Raw genomic sequence first — 17598 nt, forward strand, 5'->3', positions numbered from 1 at the left:
AAGACAAGTTCTTAGCCCATTTGTATTTCCTACTAAAGACAACAAGTAAAGCCCCACGAAACGGAAAATTCCCAATTTTTTCGTGGCTTTTTTAAAAGCTGAAATATAAATTAGTGTAAAAAAAAAAAGCCTTAAACACCAATTAGTAAAATATAATAAAAAAGGGGAAAATGCATAATCGAAGTAAAGGAAATTTATTTTTAGATTCAAAAAAATGCGTCAGCCCCTAACGACGACCATCAAGCAGTGCCAAAAAGGCAAAAACCTCTCAAACGAATGCAATAATCACCACAAACTTCGATCCCACTAGTCTCTCGTGCTGCTACCAGTCTAAAAAAAACCCTAATTCGTAAGAATATGACACTACCACGCTTTTCCACGTCAGATTTTAGTATAATGGATAGGGTTTCCAAATTGAAATCCAATATATATAAGAACAATGATGTGCCTAGGTTTGATTAATTAACTATTTGCCTCATAGGTTTCCATTATTTCAGTTCTTATAGATCATACGTATTTTTTTTCTATTTTCTTATTTTAATTCTTATTAATCGCTTCATTTGATTATATTTATATTTAAAATTGTCCACTCAGACAACATAGGAAAGCAAAACTCTACATGATTATCACTTCAAAGAATAATAAAAGGGTCACCTTGTAACCAAATCAATCAGCCCAAAATATTTACACAACATAAAAACAAAAATCACGAACAGTCTGAGAAATTAAAGAATGTTATCCAAAAACATGGTTAAGAGAAGAAAATGCAATCTTTGGGTAAAATAAAGAATAGCTAGCAAATAAAAAAAAGAATCATTACTAACCTCCTACTCACTCGTCTAATGTACAATGAAGATGCAAAGCATAGGTTCAGTAACTTCCATGAGATCTAACCGATGAAACAGACTGGGCAGAGACCGAGGCGGTCGGGCTGTTGGGTTCTATGCTATTCCCTTTCGATTTTCCGCTCAATCTTTCCATCGCATCCAAACATATCTCGTTGAACCAGTCGTCTTCCGGGAGCTCGCTGTGCAGGGTTTAACAAATAATTCCGGTTCATGATGGAGCAAGAAAAATGTAAAAAAAAAATATATATCTTGTTGCAGCAGAACAGATACCTGTACGGGTCCATCCCTGCTGCAGCAAAAGCAGTCACGGCTTTGGTAATTATCTCGTTAGTGCCACGGTGCAAGTTTCTTGACAGGTAACGACCTTTGGATGCAAAGCACATGACGAATTTCATGTCCAAATACAACTGAAACAGAGAGGCAGTTTCGTTAGATAGGTCGACTATGCATATATATATATATATGTATGTATATAGAGCAAGTGCTCGAACCTGTCGAAGGCCAAGAGGACCCAAAGGTCTAGGACCTTCTTCGATGTCATCCCAGAAGATCTGATCTCCGGAGAGCCATAAAATAATAGTCTCTGTTAGTCTCATCAATAGCGACATTGCGAATCTTTCTCTTCCTTCGAACATATCTCCTGCAAGACTAGCCATCCTTTGAAGTTTCGAAAAAAGCTCCTGTTCCCAACGATACGAAGGCAAAAAAGTATAAGGACATTATGCAAAACCCGGCATCTTGAAAAGTGCGATTGAGACAACGATAATTCGAGACGAATGTTAGAAAACCCAAATGACTAAAGACGGAAACCACAGCCACCTGGAATATCAGAGACGGGAACCACTCGATATCGTCGGCATTTCCATCCATGCTTATATACACCTCAGCAGACAAATGACTTTCTCCTTCCTCCGTGAAAATGAGGTCTAACGCATGCTGACGACAGAATGCATCTTTTAATCTGTCGACTGTACTCAATAAGCGTCTCTTCCATTCTCGATGTTCAGGATTACGATTTTGCCTATCTGAAGGCCTTCTTTGGTCGTCCGTTTGATAACCAGCCTGATCAAGAGGAGAGAGCTTCATGGCAGCCCGTGGCAGAAGTTCATCCGCTAAAAACGATGCATTTGCAAGTAATGCAAGTTGCTGGGCTTCTGTCTCGGCCATTCGGACGATCCTATTTCCAGAGCCTTCAAAGTTTGCCTCTTCTTCTTCTATTGAACCGGGCAATGCTCTTATAAGCACGTTTACATATGAGTTGAAAACTTGAAATAGACCTTCCAATGCTTTACTGCCCAGCTGCATACTTAGAAGAGGTCCTGCATCCTCAAAGAATTCCTACAAGAGAAATTTATTAGTCACTGGAAAAACCAAAACTAGAATGACAGAAAAGTTCACCTTCTGGTATGCTTGTATTTCCTAAAAATTTACTACCTAACATAACTTAATAAAAACCAAAACCTCCAAAGCTTATTGACCGACTTATAAAGTTGCTTACCTGAACCATGAGATTAAACCAGTGAGCACTTGGCGTAAGCTTATTTTGAAATGCAGTACTAGCATGACGACTACCAGCAGAAGGATATGTAAGCACCCAATCATCTGCCGCAGCCATAGCGGCAGTGCCTTCTTCAATTCGTTTTAGATTGGCCTCAATTGCCTGTTCGATAACAGGCTTGAAGTGCTTTAGAAGCACGGGACAGAGAGACAAACCTCGAGCTTCCAATAAAGAACAATGCCCTAGAGCTATCTTTGCACACTCTGCAGCAGCTCTTAGTCCTCCAGCCGCAGCAGAAGAGGCTAAGGCATGTCTTTTAACAAGAAGGCAAAATGCCTCGGTATGCTTTGTTGCCCAAGTTACAAGCTCAGAAGTATAAGCTGGCTCTTTCCCAAATATTGTCAGTGAATCGTTGGATGCTTGAGAAATAGCCGAAAATACAAGCTGAGAGAGAGCAGCAGTATATGCCCCTCCATATGAGGCGCTGGATGGACGAAGACTTCGCATGTTGTACTCATATCTCTGAAAATGGGCATTAAGTAGCAAAGTATGGGCACGGGAACCATCTCCAAGTCCTTTGAGAGCTAGTATAGCTGACCGAAGTTCACCACCTCGGGTTGAGGGTTGACAAGTAGCTTCAGCAAGCTGATCGGCCAACTTCTGCTTGCGTTCTGCGATAGCAAACTGAAGAGATGAAAGCATAGAAGAGCTCAAGGTGCTCTTTTCATTTGCTTGAGAAAATATACTTTCTCCTTCATCAAAAGCCGCCAGAGCTTCATCCACTCTCCTTTCAGCCAACAGAACATCAAGGTGGTCAGGAAATTCTGCAGCCCATTTCTTCAGATCGGAGTGGTCCTCATCTTTAAAATATAACATGCCATTTGCAACAGAATCTTCAGATACTTTATCGATGTCTATGTTAACCCCATTGGCTAAGCCATTAATTAGAGTAGCCTGAGTGGATAGAAGATTTCTGATTGATGATAGCTCCCCATCCAATTCTAATATCTCTTTTGATGTGCTGCGCACAACAAAAGCCTTATCAGTAAAAACACGATTACACAAGACAAAAAAACAACAGCTTTGTAACAATAAAAATATCAGATTAGCATGCTCAGACAAAGAACTCATAATAGGTAGCCTAACATTGATGAATTAGACAGTCACATTTTGAAAAAGGAGATCTCCCCAATTATGCTAACTTCAGGAGAGTATAAATTGATGGAACCGAATATAAAATGTTGCATAACTATAAGCCTCATGCCAGACAGCCACAGAAAACAATGAGGGTATCAGCTAACCGTATAAAAGCCGAATAATTAGCAAAAACACTTCGGCACATCTCTTCAGCAGAAGCTTTCTTCAAATCCAAAAGATAAGAGCGTAATTGCTTTACATCCTGTCACCAGAAGCAGAAATATATCATGAACCTGGAAATGCCAACCAAAGCAACAGAAAGCCGGAAAATAAAATGAAATACAAGAGAAACCCGGGGTTCTGCTAAGTAACCTACAAGTCTTCCTTAAACAGAATGAGAAATTCAGAGAGCCAGAAAACGAATAGGCGGACTTCTCCCATGAACTTTCATCAACGGTATAATATAATCGGCAAAGGATGCTACAAGACAATCTCCTCTCTACCATTTTCCTGTCATCTGATTTCTTCTTTTTCTCAAAAGAAACAAAGAAATTGATCTCCCCTCTCCCATACAAAACAGAATTGGACGTATATAATCCGAGTCACATTCTATATTACAGTCAGTGATAATCACAACTCCAAGCTTATGCTTCTGAAAAATGACTACTAAACTCATCGGACATTTCACATTTACAATATTTACACGATTGATTCGAAGTGAGACAAAACAAGCACACAGATGCCGAATCCGCAGATACAAAAACTGAATCCAGCATCAGAACAACTATTTTCCTTAAACAGAAAACTAACTCCAAGATTGAAAATGGAAAACGGAACAAGAACTCATTACTACCGATCACAACGACAAATCAAAACAACTTGAAGAGCGAAGAACAAAAAAAACCTTCTCGTTGAGTGAACATTTCGATTGCACATAAGCATCGGCATCAAACTTATCGGACTTGAACACACTCAAGACTTCCTCGACTCTGACGCCATTCTCCTTCGCCGGCGTGGCTCGTGACCTCGCCGTCCTCGCTGCCGCCATCCTCCGCCTCGCTGCTCCTTCTCCTCCGGAGAAACCCTAGAATTCGCGGCCGTTTCCGATCACCCGAAATTCCGAACCGAAATCACCACCGCAGGGCACTTCAGTGAGAATTCAACACAGATGTGAGGGAAAATCAAAAGATCAGATCTGCAGAGATGAGAACGACGGCAAAGAAATCGAAGCAACAAGGGGAGAAGGAAGATCAGAGTTTGGCAGCCAATAAGCTAGCAATTGAAACGTTTGCAGATATTTTTTGTTTGATTAGGCGTTGACAAATTTAAATTGTATAAAAATTATGTGTGAGAAAACAGAAAATCATTAAACCGAAAGAAAGATTCAGAAGAAATTCGCTGGGAATGAACCAAAAATGTCGATATTTGTAAATTAGATATTTTTATTTAAATCTTTACGGTAATTTATTAAAAAATACCATATTTTACCGTCTATTATGGAAAATAATCGTATTTTATCTCTCTTTTTATTCTTTCACATATATAATACTATATATGTATACACATACACGGCAATATTTCTTCTCAATACAAATAAATTAACGTATATGTAATTCTACTCTCAAATCTCACATCTTTACCATGTGACGTTTATATAATAGAAGGAAGATCGAGATGAATTAAATAACATTAATATACTAACATCTTCTAATTAAATAAAGATGTTAATTTAATTAGTAAGATAGTTGTATACAAATTGAAAATTAAAGAAGATGATGCGGGTATTTATTAAGAAGCTAGCGGCGAAGTTAAAAAATAATAATTTAAAATATATGAAATATTAAAAGAGAACATTTTTATGAAACTATTTGAAGACATTGGAACTTTGTAGTTGTCTAATATATATAAGATTTAAACTCTATGACTTTATATATGTTTATTATCTCTAAATAGTGTATGCTATATATACAGTTTCACCTTTGGGGACGAAATAACCGGCGAGAGTCGTGTCCTCCATGGCGACACGAGTGGGTGTAAATGGCGCAGGAGGGTGAAGGCGGAAAGACTCTCTGCAGCAAGATTTTATGTAGTTGAGATTCTGTATGTCACTTTCTTGCACAAGTTTGTCTTTCCCGACAACTCTATCAAGTTCATCCATAGCCATTGCAAGTATCTCTGGTCGATTCAACATCTCGGCAAGTGTCCATTCTGCAGTGTTTGCTGGATTATCGACCATTGCGAAATAAATATCCTGCGAGATATATGCAGTTAGATATGATTCACATATGTGTGTTTAGTTTCTAAGTTATAGGAAATCCGATTTCGATATCTTCAGGTGTGAGCAATGGCTTCCCTTCGGAATCTTTAAGTATGATAAAGATATCGAGCCAATCCCGAGCTGCTTCCATTCCTTCTTTCTCCCTCCACAGCTCGATTCTCTCGTCGATAACCAGCTTGCTGCATCTATCAATGGTTTCACTCGCGGCTTTCGCCCTTTTCTCGTGCCTGTCCAAATTCCAACCCCTTAGACAAGGGACGTAATCCGATATCTGAAAGCTGAACAAACAATCCAACGCTGTGAATATAGCGTCGACGTGATCTCTCTCCATTGGAGTCAAGCTCCCGTCCTCTGTCTCTTCCTTGAGATGCCTCCGCCAAACATCATTCTCATCATTACAACGTATCCATATGTCAAGGCACTGCCCCTCACGTTTACCGTCTTGGATCGTTCGTAAAGGCTGTGAACGTAAGCGAGGAGATTATCGGCTTTCACCGTCCTTGCGCCAAGCAAGAAGTTCAGTGTCAGAGGAGACATCAACTCATATTTCATCACTCTTCTCATCGTCTTCCATTCGTCTCCGTAATGGCGGAAAATTAGGGCTTTGAATCCGCCGCTCATCACTTAGGTCGAGTATGATTCCGGTGTGTCGGCCAGAACCGCATCCTTGTCCTTTAGGGCTTCCCGGGCGATCTTGTCCGACGATATGATGATGAAGTGGACGTTGGCAAAGCGAAAACATGCAATCTCCGTTTGTATTTCCTTCATAATACGGTGGATCCACCGGTGAACCGGTCGGTTCGTGATCATCCCGGCTAAGTTCCCGATGACAGGCCATGCAGGTGGGCCCGGGGGTAGCTCACGTCCCTTCGACGTGAACCGTACGGCGAAATATACGACGAGAGTGATAACAAGTAAAAGAAATGGAAAGCTGCTACATTGTGATAGTAATAACTCAGCGCTCGTGGTAATGATGCTGCTGTTGTTCATGTTCATGTTCATGTCCATATCCATGTTCATGTTCACAAGTCAATCGAATCGAACAACTTGCTCTTTCCGACAAGCAAGATCCCGAGCCTCCTTATATAATATTTTGTATGTTTTTTTACCACTAGATGGCCAAACTGTTTGGTATATCTCATACAGATTTAATGTTAAATTTTAACAATAAATTTGGCATTGAATTATCTTGAATATAATATCATGTATTATGTTAAAGAATACGATAAAAATAAGGCATATTTTAATTCATCGGAAATGAACCTTTCTAGATCTACACATAATTTCTCAAAATTATAAACTTATAAAATTCGAATTCGATCTGCCAATAGTTTTGATTTATAAATCTGGATTTGAAGACAATGTTTTAGTGGAATAATCATACATATTCTCAAAGGTAAAATTTATGTTGAACTCGACATTTATTTCCAACTAAACACTTTTGTCATTGAATAAATAAAATATAGATAAAAATTATGCAAAATAAAGATTCACCTTTGTTTTCAGATATATATTTTTTTTTAAAAAGAAAAAATAAACATATCCCTGCAAGCCGCGGAACGGTGCGTTTCGAGTTGCTCCTTTGGCTGAAGTTTACCCGTTTGTCCCCTCAAATTCTCTATTTTCCTTTTCGTTGCTTTGCAAGCGGCGCCTGGCTTTTCAAATTCGAGAGAGAGAGAGAGGAAAACGAATAAATCGAAGGGGGAAGATGATTTTGAGGACTCCGCCACCGAAGAAGCCGAGGGCCGATGCTGGGCCCGTCGCCGGTAGCCCCGCTTCCGACAAGCACCTCGTTATCTTCGAAGATTCTCCGGCTCCGGCTTCTGTTCTTGCTCCAGCTCCGCTACAGACTTCGCATGATCATTCGGATCAGTTCCTTTGCACCTATCAGTGCCGTCAAATGGTTCGTACTTTTTTGTTCCCTAATCACTCGCTTCTTTAATGTCTCAAGAGTGGCAAACCTGAAGCTGTTTTCTTTCTTGTTATAATACGATTTCTCGACCCTGAAATTGCATTAGAGAAGATCCCTTGTGTTCTTGAATGCTGGGCAATTGTTCGGTGTTGAGGAAAGACATATTTACTGTCCAAATTTGCACAAATTTTTGAAAAAAAAGTGTGTTTTTTCGTGTGACTGTAGGTTAAAGCGGATGTTTTAGAAGCTTTAAGCAAAGCAGAGAAACAAGTTCAGGAATATCAGACCAAATTAGAGGCCTTAAATGAGAACTTCAGCAAAACAGGTGGAACCTTTCGCTATGTTTACAGAGGGTCTTTGTTTTGCTTCTATCTTGGATTTTGGTGTCGTTGGTGGTATGATGCTAATGAATTTGGAGTTGTTTTTCTCTCACAGAAGCTGAGAGGAACATATTTCGAGATAAATATTTGTACACGGAGCAAGAGCTGGCTGCTGCAAAAGGGCGTGAGCAGGTTCTGCAAGATCATCTCTTAAAAGAGGTTGATGATTCTCAGGAGCGGTATAAGAAAGAACTGCTGTTGTGCCGTGAACTAGAGGTAGGTCTGTTTATGTGATTCTATATTCAATTTGTCAGAAGAATTTGAGTATGCCTTCTTTCGGATATTTGCCCACATCAGTTTAGCATTTACGATTTGTCTTGACAAGAACTGCCCCTTATTTAGCTCTTTGTTAAATTGATGTGTCTCCTCACTTCCTTCCACTTTGTCGATGCCCAGGCAAAACTTCAAAATGAAATGCATCTTAGAATGAAAGCTGAATCTTCAGCAGCATCAGCAGAAGAGAAAGCTAAACTTTTGGAGGAGAGGCTAAGTCAGATATCTGAAAGTGTTGAGAGGGAGAAAGAACGTATAAACAATGATATTGCTCAAATGAGCAAAGAAACAAGGCTAGCTGTATCTAGAATTGGTGCAGATGTAAGTGGCAATTATTAAATCAGATATCATGTCTGGAGATCTTTAAGCATTCACCTTAGTTATACCGGTTTTCCTGTGCTTTTAGCTTGAAAAGATGGAATGTAGAGCACAAAATGCAGAGAGAGAATCGGATCTTCTAAAATCACAGCTGGAGCTGCTGAGACAGAAACTTGACGAGGTAAGCAGTTTTTATTTGGTAGGATCTTTGTTTTGTGTCTCATTCCCTCGGGTTCTGTATTTATTTGAAAATGTCTGCTTCTGGATGCTGACATTCCCGTACTATACCAGTTTCATATATTCTATTTTTAATTTTCTTCAGTTTCTTTATTTCGTAGTGTTACGAACGTCATATATATTTGTGTCCATAGTAGTGCATGTCATAAGTTACCAAAATATTGGAGATTTGCTTTTGCTTGAAAACCCTTTATGAATGGAGAAAAAGAATTCATGTGGCCGGCAAAAAATAAACTTCGGAATAAGGCGTCATTGTTGGTGTATTTTCCTTCCAGTGCTTGCAAGAGAAGACCGAAGTAGAAAAGAAGCTTTCATCATTCAGTTTTCAGCAAGCTTCTTCTCCAGATAACAGTATCTTGGTAAAAAATCTCCAAGAAGAGCTTAAGAACTATGTAAGTTTCACTAAGACAGCTGAATACTGAGGATCATTTATTAACTTGCCTTTGTAATGGTATTGAAAGGCTTTCTGGCATAAGATGTGTGTTTATTCAAATTGCTTATGAAGAGCCTCTGTTTACTTAATGACGTTCTCTAAGACAATCACATCATTAATGGTTTTGTTTTCAGTCAATCTTACGTATCCAGATGTCGATGCTAAATGACCCTGACAGTCAAAAACTGTCTTGGTTGAGATAGGAATGACTTATATTATGAATCTTATTTCTTGTTTCTATACAGTTATAAGTTCATTAGTTTGGTTTGTGACAATTCTTTCAGGAATCTGAAGTGCGAGAAGCAAGAAAATTAAAATCACGTCTGGGAGATGTTGAGTTGTTGAAAGAGAAACTATTAGAAGAAAAGAGCCACAGAGATAGAGCAGAGTCAGAATTATCCAAATTGCATGAATTGCAGCTCAGCATGAGCAAGTTGGAGAATGAATTGTTACTTTGGAAGTCATTGCTTAAAGACATTCCGGCTGTTTCCTGTCCTGATGATATAATAATTAAATTTTCTGCACTACAAAAGTATGACAGCATGGTCTTTTTTGAAGTCTAATATACCTATATATACCTTGTCTGATATGATTTTAGATGGTTCTTGTTTGCTTTAGAAAATTGTGGAAGTCTGTAGATCATGGTAGTAAGTAGAATTCTGAGGCTGCTCTTATGGGTTGCTTTCTCGAATTTAGTTGGATAAACTTGAAATATTGGTTATGAGACATCGAGGTTTTTTGCATTATCACTTTCTCCATATTTAGCCTTATCTTCTAGTGATAATCTAGCTTTGTAGTGCAATTCTTGCTGTCCATTTGTTAGCCTAGGAGCATCTAGGTTCACTTTTGATATGTTTGAAAACATGGGTGACATGGTTAATAGACTTTTGTTTTTTTGCTTTCCCTGTTTTAGGTGTAATTGTACTGAATGACACTTTTCCAGCTTAAAGTTGAGCTTCAGTGTCTAGCTTTATTGGTAGTAACCAGTGTCACTGCCTTTTGAAGGGAGGTACTTGATAGCACCTTGAAGATTGGTGAAGCAAATGCACGTGTGAAGCAATTGGAGGTGGCTCTCGATGCTGCACAACTCAGTCGACAGAATGCGGAAACTGAGGCTGCATTAGCCAAAGAGAAGTCAGAGGCACTAAAGTCAGATGTAAAGAGGATTGAAGTGATGGTAAGTGTGATTAGTTCTCGCTTGTTCTACAGATGTGTGTTAAAATTGCATTTTCTTCTTTAGTTGTAATCCCCTTGGGCCTTCTTTGGTGGAGTCTTAAATTGCCACGGCATAAATCTAACATTCTTAACTGTTGGCAATCCTGTTCTGCTTGCCATAGTAATAGCAAATGTCCCATTTTTGGTCATTGTTTTACCTTTGGTACCCATCAATTTCTCTACTTTGGGATACACTTCATTTCATATGAGGCTAACAGAGGTTTGCTGAACTATCATTTGCTAATTGGAACTAATCTGCAATGATAGCTTTCCATGGTCAATGAGGAGAAAGAGCAGTTAAAAACTGTAATGAATGAATTAAAGAAGCCAAACAGCGAAGGAGCTGTGTCCGGGGCCGCCAATGGAACCCTTATACAGGTTTGGGTTTTAGAATACGATATTATCCTTGACGTTTTCTGTTTTTGTTCGTAGCATCTTGTTCAATTTTTTTCATATAGGATCTTGAATCATCACTTGCAAAGAAGGAAAGCTATATTAAGGACTTGGAGAAGGAGCTAAGTGAACTGAAGGATGTGAATCATCGTCAACGTGAGGAGATAGAACTTCTCAATGAGAAGCTAGTCAATGAAGCCAGGAAAATTAAGTCCTTGGAGAGGGAAAGTGATCGCCTTCGTTCTGAGATTGCTTTACTAGAGTCCAAGGTAGTGATTCCAGATAAGGTCATTCAAATAATAACAAGGTTACATTGATGAATATACACTTCTAGTGAAATCGAACAATGAATGTTCCCTTTGTTATACCCAGTTAGAAGTTAACTGGCCAACGAAAAAGCTCATTAAGCTTCGTTTTTTAGCTGCAATCCGTAATATGAATCTGAAAGAAGGGCTTTGAAGGTTGAACCTGAGGTCTAGCAGTGTTTTTTGTTTGCCTTTGGTTTCATTTTTAACATTTCCAAGATTGCTAACATCAACTCAGATGCTAATTTTAGGATTCCAACTTCTACCTTACTGTATGATTGCAACAGTAACTTGGATACTTGGCTTTGTTTTTATTTAACAGCTGGGTCATGGTGATTTTTCTGCTGCAACTACAAGGGTTTTGCGTATGGTGAATACTCTCGGTGTTGATAACGAGGCCAAACAAACAATAGAAGCTTTACAAGCTGAGTTACAGAAGACAAAAGAGAAACTTCAGGCTGTTGAAGAATTAGGGAGTCAGTCTGCTAAATTCTGATCGTCATTCTTTCCCTGTTCTTGACAATGGGGTTTGGCCAGAACCCCAGAGTCTTAACGGATTGTGGAACTTCATGCCTTAATTTCTTTGCAAATTTGCATCATATTTTACGTTTTTAGGAGGATAAAACAAAGGCATCTAGCTAGGACCATAACTCGAGGAATCGTTTCTTCTGATCCTAGATGGAAAAAGAAATATTCGCTTCTGTTTCAAAAGGGTTATCTTGTTTACATGATTGGCTTTTGTGACTTTTTGTGTTTTTCTTATGAATATTAGGAGATGCTGGGAAGCTCGATTCTCATATAACTGGAAAGATTGCACAGCTAAAAGAGCAGATTGCTACTCTTGAAAAGCGTGAAGAAAGGTCTGCTGTTGATGCTCATAGCACTTACCTCTTTCATTTTTGTGATTATGACCTTGCTTTGCTATACTAACACATATGGGGTCTTTGAAATAGGTACAAAACCGTCTTTGCTGATAAAATTTCCGTATTTAGAAAGGCTTGTTGTGCACTTTTCGGTTACAAGGTAATTCCACTCTCCCTTTCCTAAAGCTCGAATGTCTTCCGCTTACTGACTCTGCTAGTTACAAATTGTGAAATTAGCTTTGTTTCGGTTGAACCCTGCATCTTTGCTGATATTTAAGATTAAAATCGATTATTATCATGTATCTTCTGGGATCGATTCGAACTTGCTGTTGCCATGCAATGCTTCTCTATAAGGTCGATGTTTACTTTTATGATGTGATATTTTTTTTTTCTGAATTCCTTTTGTTTTGGCTTCTGGTGAAATGGTAGATTTTGATGGATGAACATCAGCGTCCCAATGGAATCCCGGTCACTCGGTTCATTCTCCAGTCAATCTACGCCCAAAACGACGACGAAAAGCTTGAATTCGAATATGAATCCGGAAACCCCACTATTCTGGTAAATCCATGTTACCTTTTGCATGTGATCCATAATCGGATCGCTACTCGAGCACCACCGCATATTTCCAAAATTTAACTGATATGATTTCGCCAAACAGGATAACGAATACGCCTCTCAACGTGAAATTGCCAAGCAGGTATTCTTCAAACTTATTTTCTTTCAGCGAGGCAGGCAATGGTTTTAGGGTTTAGGCTTGAGCTGTTTCTTCTGACTCGTTATAATTAGATGCAGTTATCGAAATCATCTGTTGTATGCCGTGCAGATCGAGATATTCGTCCGGAAGTTCAACTCGATTCCAGCTTTCACAGCCAACCTAACAATGGAGTCATTCAACCGCCGCACACTGTCTTGAAACCGAGCCGATATTCCCATGCCGGGCACGAGTTCTGGCTAAGGTTCAACTATTTCTCTCGCTGAACGATATATATATTTTACTCGAAACGAATGTAAGAGTTCGAATCAGTGTTCGGAATTCGGAAGGAATACGTACATTTCAGTTTTTAAGATTTGCTTAAGAAGGCCTTTTTACAGGAACAGGACCGCCCGTGTACGTCTCCCGGTACCAAAATCTGAAGTCGAGATTTGTCGGATTTGGAATGATATTTAGCTGTTGGTTTCTCGTAGTCTGTTTTAACACTGTCGGAATGTTGTCGGCTTGAATGTAATAGCATGAAAGTGGGAGTTTTGGGCTTGCTTTCTGTTCGGGTTTAGATTTGGTTAAAAAAAATTCAGGTTTTCTAAAATAATATTCATACCCAATTTTAGACTCTGTAGAATCTCATATAAAATATTTAATGTAAAAAATTTCGTAATAGAATATTGTATTTTGAAATTAAGAAAACATAGAATTTTTTTTGTGAGGATAAAAAAATTAATTATCAAAATTTTAAAAAAGAAAAGTTAAGATATTATTGGAATATAAATTTTGAAATATGATTGGAAATAATAATGAATGTCAAATATTATGTATCTCAATTTATGTCAAATATTATATATCTAATTTGTTTTCATTATATCTATTTTATTTATTAATTGATTTTTCTATATATTTATATTAATCATTTTTAATCTCTTTTTTTAGTTTTGGATGTTTATATATTCAAGTCGTTTAAAAGAAAGTAAAAAATCAAAATGAAATGAGATATTACAAAAAGAAGTCAAAATTAAAATTTTTAAGATCAAGTGAGATGTAATGATAAAAAGAATTAAAATTAGAATTTTAAAATCAAATGAAGTGATTTAAAAATGGTAACACTATGTAAACGAATAAATTTTGATTTTTATAGATTTTTTCAAATATAATAAAAAATATCTAAGTTTTTTTATCGCATTATCATTTCAATATTAATATTTCTTCATGTCTTTAAATTCAATATTGAAAAAAATATTGTAATAGAAAAATTAAGATATGATTGGAGTAAAATATGGATTTTGAAATATGATTGGAAATAATAATGAAAATAATATTATGTCAAATTATATTATTTTGTTTTCATTGTAATTAGATATTTATTTCATTTATTCATTTTCTTATATAATTATATACGTATGAGTAATTTTCAACGTAACAATAAAAATGATTACGTTCTTTTTTATTTATTTTGTTTTGTTTTCACGTTTTAAGAAAAACCAACGTGTCAGATTTTACATCATCCATATTGTCACATAGAATTTTTTGTATACATATTAGAAAGCTTCAAGGACGTCTGTATTATTGTATAGGTGTGTATATATACGTTTTTTTTCTCTATATAAAGGCATGTACATACATGTACATTTGAAGTTGATCGAGTAATGCATAGAAAATTCTCCAATTTCTTCTTCATACTGTTTACATATTATTTATTCATGGACACATGATCATTAAAAAAACAAATTGGACTTCACATATGAAGAAGGACGATATAATTATATATTTTGCCAAAATAATTTTTAAAAACTATCAATATTTTTTGTTATAATCCAACCTTCATAATTTTTTTTTGATATAATCGGTTATTTTTCAATAATAAAACAGGGTAAATTATTTTTAATACGTTTACAAATGAGTTCTTCCAGATGCAAGTTATACTGTCTTAATTTTTTTTTATTAAATTAACTATTTTCTTAAATATTTTTTCTTGCCTTGCTTTATAATATATAACATATATAGTGTGCATGTATATATTGATGATTATCCAAATAATTTAACAAGATTATGTTTTATCTCTTAAGATAAAATGATGTTTATCGTTCCATGGGCTTCATTTGGTTAGTATATGTGTATCCTTGGGCAAGATACTGAGACACGTGGCGATTGCTGAATGCAGAATCCTGTCACATAATTTTGTTTCTTGATCAGGGCTCTGCTTACGTCAGTAATCTGCGCAAAAGGGGAAGTTTATCTCTGACTTTATGAAAAAATGACAACTCTCACAAGGGATATCTCATGTACATACATGATAACCCTCACATATTATTAGCATGCAAAGGTTAATTAATAAAAGCTTATCATGATAACTCTCACTAATCCGGCATTTAATTGTATTTTGATTCCCGATAAAAATCTGATAATGATAACCCTCCAACAACAAAGATAATTTGTCCAAATTAAGATTGAAACTTTGCAGTATTTATATGCATGGCAACGTCCGTCCGTACCATCCATCCATCCTTAATTCCAAAGGATTCTCATCCTCTCTTGTTTGTTCTCTACGTTCGAACAGTCAAAATACATATATACTCACGTCGGCATAATGCTAAACCTTACATCGCCGATACTGTCCGACGGTCTCACCACACGGTCCATTTCATGTCCCAACTATTCGTTACGAGGGTTTGTCAATCCGAGTTCTAAGCCTAGACCCTTGACCGCTAAACCCCACCAAGAAATCAAAACACCCCATTTGTCCGCCGTTGCCGCCAACGCGACCGAGCCCTTGTTGTTCAGTTCTCGTGCCCATGAGCGCGACCAGAAGGACAGGCGCGACCAGAAGGACAAGCTTGTCGTCATTATGGGCGCGACTGGTTCGGGCAAGTCTCGCCTCTCCGTCGATCTCGCGAACATTTTCTCGGGCGAGATCGTAAACTCCGACAAGCTTCAGTTCTACAACGGTTTAGAGATCACGACCAATCAGATGACTGTCCAAGAACGGCAAGGCGTCCCCCATCACCTCCTCGGGGAGGTTGAGCCCGAGGACGGTGAACTCACGGCTGCGGAATTCCGTTCCGCGGCTGCTCGAGCCATCTCGGGGATCGTCTCACGCGGGAATCTCCCGATTCTCGCGGGAGGATCCAACTCCTTCGTCCACGCTCTCTTGGCCGAGCGGTGGGACCCGGAAACCTACCCTTTTAACGGGAGAGGTTCGATATGCTCGGACTTGCGGTACGACTGCTGCTTCATCTGGATAGACGTCGCTCCGCCTTTGCTCTTCGAGTACCATTCGAGACGGGTCGACAAGATGCTTGAAAGGGGAATGTTCGAGGAACTGGCCGAGCTCTATGACCCGAAAAACGACCCGGGAGAGTCCTGGACCCGAATCGGGCTGTGGAAGTCCATTGGAGTGCCGGAATTCGACCGTTACTTCCGGAAATACCCTCCGCAGAAAACCCGAGAGGCGGCAAACAGAGACGATTGGGATGCAGCGAGGAAAAGCGCTTACGATCGAGCGGTGAGAGAGGTAAAAGAGAATACGTTTCTTCTGGCGATGAAGCAGATAGAGAAGATTCAGAAGCTGAGAAGTGCAGGTTGGGACATAAGGAGGGTCGATGCGGCGGCCTGGTTCCGGTCGGCTCTGAGTTCACCGGACGGAGACGGCGGCAGCGGAGGAAGGAGGTGCAAAGAGATTTGGGAGAGAGAGATTCTGGAGCCATGCGTGGAGAGAGTGAGAGACGAAGTGTTTTGTTTGGGTGAGAAACAAATGACGGCCACATATTATTAAGTAATAAATATATGCATGATTATGGTTTATATATCAATAATGATAGCTTTCATTACAATCTCTTTGATTTTCCCATGTTCTATCCTCTCCTTCTTTGGATATCATGATCTTTCCTTATCCTTATCATATCTCAATTTCTATAGTTGTAAAGTGTTTCTTTGTTTCTATGTTTATTTAATATAATTATGAAAGCAATGTACAATTATTTAAACCTAAAATGACATTTTAACTATAAAAAAAAAACTCGAGAATAATTTTTCTAGATTTTATTTTAAAAAAAATTATTTGCAATCACCTCTCCCCCTCCCTTGACGGCTTGACATAATCATTACGTGAACCCACAGACAACTTATATCGAAATTAAGCCCCCCAAAAAAAAAAAAGCTATAAAGACGACCAAATTCGGTTATTTCGGGTTCGGGTTGTTCGGGTTTGAAAAATTCATATCCATTCGGATATATAATTTTAATCGATTTTGTTCGAATTCGGTTCGGTTTTATCCAAACAAATATTCGATAAAAAAATAATAAAAACAACATAATAATTTCATCTCATACAAAAACAAATCCAAAATATTCTTCAAACAAATCCTTTAAAACCCAAAATCTTTTTTAAACAATCTTCTCAAACCATTTCTCAAACCAAAGTTCTGTTATGGCAAACCTTAAAAAGAATAAAACAATGATAAAACAGTGTTATTAATGGCATATGGCGGTTCACAGCATTAAGCCGAAAATAGACCATAGATATATGGCGTATGTCATGGCGGATTATGGCGGAAGTCACGAGTCATGACGCTTAAAAAATATAGTATATTTATAATAACAATATATATCAATTATCATCTTAACATAAAATTAAAACAATTATAATAACTTATCAATCAATATACCCAAAAAAAGACACCGTTAAAAATCAAATTGACCCAATTTAACTTCAAATAAATATAAAAAGAAGAAATTAAACACACAAAAAAACTAAAAACAAATGAATTTCAACTTAAAAAATTTTAAAAACAAAACCCTAT

At 37.7% G+C, this 17598-nt stretch overlaps 3 protein-coding genes and 1 pseudogene across 4 annotated transcripts; 2 read left to right on the forward strand and 2 right to left on the reverse strand.

Moving 5' to 3' along the window:
* Positions 1 to 630: 630 nt before the first annotated feature.
* Positions 631 to 4826, reverse strand: LOC104806641 (exocyst complex component EXO84B). Its single transcript, XM_010531633.2, has 7 exons — positions 4388 to 4826; positions 3648 to 3745; positions 2347 to 3367; positions 1668 to 2186; positions 1340 to 1528; positions 1119 to 1255; positions 631 to 1027 (listed from the first exon to the last, which is right to left on the reverse strand). The coding sequence occupies exons 1-7, from the start codon at positions 4529 to 4531 to the stop codon at positions 871 to 873; spliced, it is 2265 nt and encodes a 754-aa protein (XP_010529935.1). The 5' UTR covers positions 4532 to 4826; the 3' UTR covers positions 631 to 870.
* Positions 4827 to 5466: 640 nt separating this feature from the next.
* On the reverse strand, positions 5467 to 6764 carry LOC104824549 (annotated as a pseudogene).
* A 606-nt stretch (positions 6765 to 7370) lies between these two features.
* Positions 7371 to 13420, forward strand: LOC104806651 (mitotic spindle checkpoint protein MAD1). 2 transcript variants are annotated; one of them, XM_010531643.1, is made up of 17 exons: positions 7371 to 7664; positions 7899 to 7998; positions 8109 to 8269; positions 8450 to 8647; positions 8733 to 8825; positions 9157 to 9273; positions 9599 to 9846; positions 10320 to 10491; positions 10797 to 10907; positions 10988 to 11191; positions 11550 to 11703; positions 12000 to 12087; positions 12181 to 12250; positions 12520 to 12648; positions 12749 to 12787; positions 12914 to 13046; positions 13183 to 13420. In XM_010531643.1, exons 1-16 carry the CDS (start codon positions 7470 to 7472, stop codon positions 13001 to 13003), a joined length of 2169 nt encoding a protein of 722 aa, XP_010529945.1. In that variant the 5' UTR covers positions 7371 to 7469; the 3' UTR covers positions 13004 to 13046; positions 13183 to 13420. The 2 variants fall into 2 exon arrangements, with proteins under 2 accessions (XP_010529945.1, XP_010529954.1); XM_010531652.2 differs by having other exon boundaries at positions 13189 to 13420.
* A 1873-nt stretch (positions 13421 to 15293) lies between these two features.
* On the forward strand, positions 15294 to 16571 carry LOC104824559 (adenylate isopentenyltransferase 4-like). The gene has a single exon (XM_010556658.1). It carries the CDS (start codon positions 15387 to 15389, stop codon positions 16569 to 16571), a length of 1185 nt encoding a protein of 394 aa, XP_010554960.1. The 5' UTR covers positions 15294 to 15386.
* Positions 16572 to 17598: the final 1027 nt, after the last annotated feature.

Source organism: Tarenaya hassleriana, unplaced genomic scaffold (genome assembly GCF_000463585.1).
Source record: "Tarenaya hassleriana unplaced genomic scaffold, ASM46358v1 Cleome1, whole genome shotgun sequence".
NCBI classification, from domain to species: domain Eukaryota; kingdom Viridiplantae; phylum Streptophyta; class Magnoliopsida; order Brassicales; family Cleomaceae; genus Tarenaya; species Tarenaya hassleriana.

Excerpts from the sequence above, each read along its gene's own strand:
- LOC104806641 (XM_010531633.2), bottom strand. The coding sequence starts at position 4,531 with ATGGCGGCAGCGAGGACGGCGAGGTCACGAGCCACGCCGGCGAAGGAG. Across the intron at positions 2,187-2,346 it reads GGTTTAATCTCATGGTTCAG|GAATTCTTTGAGGATGCAGG; the intron begins GTAAGCAACTTT and ends TTTCTCTTGTAG. Across the intron at positions 1,529-1,667 it reads TCCCGTCTCTGATATTCCAG|GAGCTTTTTTCGAAACTTCA; the intron begins GTGGCTGTGGTT and ends CGTTGGGAACAG.
- LOC104806651 (XM_010531643.1), top strand. The coding sequence starts at position 7,470 with ATGATTTTGAGGACTCCGCCACCGAAGAAGCCGAGGGCCGATGCTGGG. Across the intron at positions 8,648-8,732 it reads TATCTAGAATTGGTGCAGAT|CTTGAAAAGATGGAATGTAG; the intron begins GTAAGTGGCAAT and ends CTGTGCTTTTAG. Across the intron at positions 11,704-11,999 it reads GGCTGTTGAAGAATTAGGGA|GAGATGCTGGGAAGCTCGAT; the intron begins GTCAGTCTGCTA and ends TATGAATATTAG.
- LOC104824559 (XM_010556658.1), top strand. The coding sequence starts at position 15,387 with ATGCTAAACCTTACATCGCCGATACTGTCCGACGGTCTCACCACACGG.